The 7627-nt window shown below is 32.9% G+C and overlaps 1 protein-coding gene across 2 annotated transcripts; it reads right to left on the bottom strand.

The window, feature by feature from the left end:
• Positions 1-316: 316 nt before the first annotated feature.
• On the bottom strand, positions 317-4672 carry LOC132067521 (auxin efflux carrier component 3-like). Of its 2 annotated transcripts, none has more exons than XM_059460789.1 (6): positions 3149-4672; positions 2358-2652; positions 2139-2224; positions 1365-1522; positions 1074-1150; positions 317-964 (listed from the first exon to the last, which is right to left on the bottom strand). In XM_059460789.1, exons 1-6 carry the CDS (start codon positions 4401-4403, stop codon positions 898-900), a joined length of 1938 nt encoding a protein of 645 aa, XP_059316772.1. In that variant the 5' UTR covers positions 4404-4672; the 3' UTR covers positions 317-897. The 2 variants fall into 2 exon arrangements, with proteins under 2 accessions (XP_059316772.1, XP_059316771.1); XM_059460788.1 differs by having other exon boundaries at positions 2358-2667; positions 3149-4668.
• Positions 4673-7627: the final 2955 nt, after the last annotated feature.

Below are 7627 nucleotides of genomic sequence, written 5' to 3'. Positions count from 1 at the left end.
TTTTTCCTTTTTTAAATGACTCTTTTAGCACCTACTGCTACTTTTTCTTTTGAGGTGAAAAATCAACTTTGAATGTGAAATGTCTTGCTTTTCATGAACACATCATTTTTCACATTACAATGTGAAGAAGACATGAAATCTTTTTGAACAAAAACCAATCGATAGCACGGTGCACGAAGCATCATTCATTCATTCATTTAGGGTCCCGAGAAAAGGTTAATGTACCCCCAAAAGAGTTATGTAAATCATTTATTCTAATACAAACATCAGTGATTTATTTTACGGCTCAAATCTGTGAACTTATAGATCACAAGAGTACATGAAATCTTTTTGACCATAATATTTAAAAATCTAAAGTAATTACAATGGAAGTAAACAACTAGCAAACCAAACTATTACAATAACCCTGAGTAAATAAATACACACGAGTGGTTAATTAAGCAAAAAGGGCAAAAAAAGTTGGAACTAAAAAGTACAATCTACCATTCAAAAGTCAAAATCAATCTGAATTTCTACAATTTGTTTCTCAAATTGATACTTCACACGCGTAATGATTATGGGAAGCAAAGAGGCTATATAATCATTAATTCATTTTGCTCCCATGTTTTGCTGCTCCTTGTCTCCTCTTTTTTCTACTAGACCAATTTTGCTCCTCTAAGTTTTGCACATTTGGATGTGTTTTCTTCACACTAATTTAAGAGTTTTCTTCACACTAATTTAAGTCAAATCTCTTGTCCTGTGCTCCAAGTATCTCGGAATTTTAATGGATAATCTTAATTCTCATCCCATGAATTCCTACTAAACTTAATGCAAACTCCGCAACAAGTGAAATATTTTGATTTTCTCCATTTTTGGTCCTAGCTATCTTCATTTTCTTTCTCTTCACTTGACATCTTCTTATAGTCCAAGGACGATGTAGTACACTAATGTGATTGGCAGAGCTATCAACATCCCGAAAATAACCCTGAAATGTAGAAATAATAGCAAATTATTGCTTGAGTAAAGATTTAAATTGTATGTATTACAGTGTAATTTAATTAACTGAATATAGCATGTCGTGAGATTTTACTTACGCAGTGCTAAGAATAGCTGGATGAACGTTGTACTCCTTAGCAAACACAAATGGGACAATCCCTTGTGGCAATGCAGCCTAAAAATATAAAATTACAAGAAGTGTCAGAAAAAGTTAACAAATTCAATCTGTCTTGAAATAATATATACGATTTTTTTTTATCATATTCATAATGAAATGCTGAACTATTTGTGAACCAGAAATATTAATACAACATTAAATAAGGGAGATAACATTTCACGGCCACCAAAAATATTGCTATAAAAAAAAAGGTGTTAAATGCATAATTTACCTGTACAATGGCTACATGAAGAAGGGTACCACGAAGACCAACAGCAATTGAAGCAGCAGCCATAACTGCTGGGCCAGTCAGAAACCTCACTGCCATTGCAAATGTAGCCACTGTATTTCCACATGCAATGATCTTTGGTTGAAGAGCCATAAACAGACCTATATAATACATCAATCCATAACATAAACATGTTACAAAGACGGATTTTGTGAGTTTAACTGAACTCATTATTTTCATCTCTAATTATATACATAAATGAGAAAAAAATAAAAGTACTACATATCATAAGATCACGTACAGAACTCACAAACTCAAGGTTCTAAATTTGCTTTTATACTTAGCTTAAATTTCAACTACTGGTGACCAAACCAATGATACAAGTCAAGTAAGGAGATAAGTTTCTCGACCCCACAAGACTACGACTTTAGTAACATAACTCCCCTAATACTACTGCCATTGGATGGTCAAAATTGTAAAACTTAACGTACTAGAAATGGTTAGTATATGATAGAGAAACGTCCTACAATCATTTCGAAACAGGGTCCTATACATAGTTGAAAAATATGAATGCTTAATACGGACATCTCGTTATTTATGGGTGGACTACAGTTTCGTTTATGGTTTAAGTAAAACCCAATAACTTTTGCCAGACTTTATACTTGTGTTTAAAAATTACTTAATATATAAAAACAATTAATATAAAATCTAATAAATTGTCAATTTTATAATTCATAACTCCTAAACTTAAAATTCTAACTAAATTTATTTTCTTACCTAAGCTAAACATAGCCATTCCAAGGCCAGCATCAGAGAGAATGGAGATTGACTTCTCTAAGATTTTGGGCATATGCACATGCCACCTGCAAAAACAAACAAACAGGCCAACCTAATTAATTGACAGACAAATTTCACTTTTTTTTTTTCCCACTAATCAACTCAAAATGTTTGAAAAAGTTAAGACAGTGATTATTATTTAATCCATAATTGGCTTACCTGAACGAGATTAAGGACCAAATCAGACCAATGAGGCTCGAATACGTGTTCGGGTTACGGATAAGCTTACGCCAAACCATAATCAAGATCAAACGGGTCATAACACTCGCCGGAGGCATCTGTTTTCCCATACGGGGATCTTGACCTCCGGCTAGTTTGGGGTGCAGCTCCGATGTGGAGCTGGACCCCAGTTTAGTCAGTCCAGTGGGACCCTGTTTTTCTCCTTTTTCTTCATCCACATCCTTTCCATCACCATTGGCACCTCCGAAAGTGAACTCATCCCCACCAAATTCCCCTGTTTGCGGAATGGCTTCAAATATAAAATTATTAAGCATAGGATGAAACAGTATTTAAATAGTTCAATTCTATCTTATAAATATTTTAATTACAATTGATGAGTTAATTAAACAGTAAAATATATACATCAAATATAAAAATATTAAAGTATATAACGAAATAGTATTTAAATACTCTGTTTATATTCTATCTTCTACTCCTTCATCCCAATTTAAGTGTCGTAGTCTAACTGAACACAAAGTTTAAGTAATAAAAAGAGACCTTTGAATCTTGTGGTCCTAAAATAAGAATGCGTGTAATGTACTAAAATGTGTTTTGAAACTTTTCATGTAGGATGTTTAAATTGACAACTTACTAAATATAGAAAGAATTTTTTTTTTTTGGAGAAGGACTAAAAAGAAAAATAAGACACTTAAATTGAGACGAAGAGAGTATCTTCTAAGTAGTAGTTTATTTTCAATTGATGAGTTCATTAAACAAGTAAAAATATGTACCTTTAGTATCCCCATTTTGAGGATGATCAGAAACCAACATCCTAATTTCTTTGGCACCATCGGACCGACCCGATTGTTCATTAGCACTGAAATCATTGCCACTGTACACGTGGAGTCCACCGGATTCCGATACCGGAGAATTACTCGAGCTCCATACAAACATATGAAGCTCCTTCGCATCATGATTATTGCCTTTAGCATTCGGCTGCTGCTGCTGCTGTTGTACGTCCTGCTTTACTGCTTGTACATTCGGTTTTGTACTTTTCGGCACTGTAGAAGCAATTTCGGGATTCGGGGCAGGATAAGATCCCGGCGCGGCAGGCTGCTGCGCCGGGAAGTACCCAAACCTCGGGGAGCTCTGAACGTTCACAGCTCCCCCAGGAGCACAGTTCTCCTCGAAATTAGACGGTCTAGGGGTCGGACCCCGAGAAGACTGTACAGAGTACATGTCTGCAGGGCCGAAATTGGATAATCTTCCTCCAGGAAAACCCATCATAGAGTAAAAATCATTGTGATTAAAATTAGACCCTCTCGGGGTCGGATTTCTCGATGAACTTAAACTATAAATCTCTGCTCCAGTGAGATTCGAGGGTCGATGATCCATAGCAAATGACCTTCGGGACGCATTTGATTTCCTTACAGTAACATGTAGTTTACCATCTTGTCCAATTTCTGCATCAGTTTCTAGATAATCATGACCATCAAGAGAGACAACATCGGATTCAACCTTAAACGAAACAATTGATGCAGCAGTTTCAGGGAACTGTTCCATAATAAGCATCTTAGCCCCACGATATTCGAACAAGAAAAGCAAAAGTGTGTACCATATTATACATTGTAACACAACTACTTGTACCATGAGACTACCAGAGTACTCACCATACATAGCAATTAACAAAGGGATACCCATAACTAAAGTGTTGGGTAGTGTTGAAAGTGAAAAAATTGTAATACTCCATTCAAGGCTACCATTTTTTGTTAAATTAGCCCATAAAGAAAGAACTACAAGCATAATAACTTTTTGTAGTGAATCAGCAGCAATGAAACGGAAGTTCATTTCATAAGGGTTGTTCATGGCTATAAAGTGAAAGGATAGTAAAGGAACTGCAAAAATAGCCACAAATCTGTTGATACCAGAACATTGATCAGGTGAAAAGATTTTCCACCAACGAACTGAACCATAAGCCAAGATCATAGCAACATAGAGAGGAACAACTGCTGTTAAAACAGTATATAGATCGTGCCAAGTGATCATTTTTGCAAAAAGTTGAGAGAAGAATCAAGAATGGCTAAATGTGTAAGATGAGGAAGAAGATGAAAGAAAACCGTTATTTAACTGCACTGTGCTACTGACTAAAAGGATAAATGTTTGATTCTCTGTGATATGTTTCTATTTTTGCTGCAAAATCACAGAGATAAAAAAAGGACTGATGAGAAAGTGTGTTTTTTTATTTTTTGGGAAGAGGAAGAAGAGAAAAGGAGTGAAATTACATGAAGGTGTAAAATATGGAAGATCATATATAGGGAAGAGAGGGAGTGAGGTCAGTAGGGGGTTATTAAACTTGAAACTTGGGATTTTTTTTTTATATATATATATATATTTTTGTTTTTGGGGACCATTTGAAATTTTGAGATTAGATATTGATAAAGAAAGAAGTTGCGAAAAAAGGGGTTTAAATTTGTGTTGGTGGGGATAGGGGGTGGGTGGTTCGGGGGCGAAGATAGAAGTTCGGATACGAGTTCGATTAAATTCTACTCTCTTCCTCTTAATTTATGTAATATAGTTTGACTAGGCACAAAATTTAAGAAATAAAGAAAAACTTTTGAATCTTGCGGTCTAACATAAGCCAAAAATATTTTTGTGGTTATAGATCACCTCGTTAAGCGTAAAAGGTAAAGCAAGTTAATTTATTGCCAAATAAATAAATGTATCATTCTTTTTTGGACAGACTAAAAAGAAAAGTGTATCACATAAACTTGGACAAAAGGAGTAAAAAAATTTCTTAAATAATTACTCCTTCGGCTCAATTTATGTGAATTTATTTCTTTATTAGTCCGTATAAAAAAGAATTACCACTTTATATATTTGGAAACAAGTAACCTTTATGCAATGGTTTATAACCTCACAAAATATATTTAACTCATTTAACACCACAAGTTTAAAAGTCTTCTCTTCTTTCTTAAATCTCGTGGCCAGTCAAATATATTCACATAAATTGAAAAAGAGGGAGTATTTATTTTAAGAAATTCGTTAAATATGACATATATTAAATTTAAAAATTAATTATTAGTATTTGAATCGGCATTCTAAAATTCAGAATGTGTAAAATTGAAATTCTGGCTCTACCTCGAAGGTGGTTATGAGGTGACCACATAGTGTGGTTAGGTTAAAGGCACAAGGGTTTGCATGTAATAGTGTAACGTGGCTAGTATTAGATGGCCTGGGTTGTAGTGTGGTTAGGTTAAAGGCACCAGGGTTTGCATGTAATAGTGTGACGTGGCTAGTATTAGATGGCCTGGGTTGTCTGAGGACGTGGACAACTTTCTTCTCTCTATTTTTTTTTTTGTTCCTGTTTTTCTTTTTGGTTGTTGTATAAGCAAAATTTGTAGCATTTGATATTTTTTACAAGAGTTCCGAATTTTCATTTAAATTACTCATTCTGTCCCAAATTTTGTACGGATTCGGGAGTCAAAATTTTTTATTTTGACTTTGAATTTGGACATACAATTTTTAAATTTTTTGAAAAATAACTTACTCCATAAAATCTTTTATTAGTCATAATAATTAATAATTTAAAATATTTAAAGGCATATGAATAAATTGCGGTAAAAATTTTTCTTGTTTGACTCTCGAAATTCAAACTATATATCGCATATATTGGAACTGAGGGAGTAACTCCTATAACCTGTTTGATCAAGCTTCTAAAATCAGCTTATTTTGAAAAGTGTTTTTTTAAAAAGTGCTTATAGAAAAAGTATTTTTGGCAAAAAACAGTTTGTGTTTGACCAATTAATTTAAAAAACACTTTTGAGCTCCAATTTGTGTTTGGCCAAACTTTTAAAAAGTGCTTCTAAGTGTATTTTTCTCAAAGTCTTTTCAAAAAAAAGTGTTTTTTGGTAGCTATTATTTTTAGGCTTAAAACTCGATTTTCTTCTTTCATAAGACTTATTTTCTCCCAAAAGCTTGATCAAACACCTTACTTTTATTTTATTTTAAATAAGCACTTATTGAATAAAATAAGTACTTTTGGAGAAAAATAAGCTTGGCCAAACAGGCTACTAATAAAAAGATAAGAAACAATATTACTCCTGAGATTTATTTCATATTCTGTTCGTTGAACATTTCTAATGAAATAAGATATATACGTATAATAATAAATGGTACTACTGTACTTATCTCATGAACATTCATATGAGTTTAGCTAGCTGCTTAGTAGAGGTAAGATACATATCGTAACAAATGATAGTAGTAATTTTTTAAATTGTTTGAACTTCTGTGGTGTTAAGTCGTTTCAAATAAGTAGAAATTCGAACATTATACCATGGCCAAATTCATACCTATGAATTTGAAACTTTCAGTCAGAACATTATTATATTCCTCTTTGTAAGGATGTAAAGTAGCTATTCGGTTTTTGTCAAAAGTTTGCTATGTTTAAAGATTAAATGCTTCCAATTGAAAAAAGAAGCGAGTTCTCAAGCTGCAATTTCTGATTGAATAAAGTAGAAGATGAAAATGACTTGTTCATGAACATGTTACCTACTACTTAATAGTCAATAGAGGTGTCAAATGGTTGGGTTTGACTGATGGGTAGATTAAAGTTGGATGAGTTAAATTAAAGGAAACTTACGGAAATGTACCCTTCATCCATCTAGTTTATCAAACATGGCGGAAGACAGGTATACACTGCCTATACACTTCGACTGTATAGGTAGTATATAGGTATGTATAGGTTTGTATATTATATGTATAGCTATGTATAATATATGTATATTTAGTATAGACTATACACTATTTATACATTGTGTATATATTTTGTAAACTAGATGGTTGAATGGTATTTGTTAATTTTCTCTTAAACTAATAGATAGGTGAGTCATTAACCCGGCCAAAGATTACTTGAGCTGAAATGAGTTGGGCCAGAATGGGTTAAACAATGAGTAATAGCCCAACCAACTCAACTCTTACTAAATTTTAATTTTAATTTTTTCTTTGTTTTTTTTTTTTTTTATAATATGTTTAATTAGCTAATAACTTTTTTCTTTATTATGACTTTATATAACACATCAAGCAAAAACGTCTTTTTAAAAATATTGAATAAGTTTTTTCACGGGTCAATTTGGGCTACATCTCAAAGACATTTTTTAGATAATTTGAATTGGGTGAATCAAAATAGATTTCGTTAATAAATGAATGAGTCATTAACCAACCCAAACTTGAACGAATTGGACGAGTTATATCTTAATGAGCTAATTTTGCCA

Source organism: Lycium ferocissimum, chromosome 8 (assembly GCF_029784015.1).
Source record: "Lycium ferocissimum isolate CSIRO_LF1 chromosome 8, AGI_CSIRO_Lferr_CH_V1, whole genome shotgun sequence".
NCBI classification, from domain to species: domain Eukaryota; kingdom Viridiplantae; phylum Streptophyta; class Magnoliopsida; order Solanales; family Solanaceae; genus Lycium; species Lycium ferocissimum.
The sequence above is the reverse complement of the archived record's forward strand: the minus strand, read 5'-3'. Positions and strand labels throughout refer to the sequence as shown.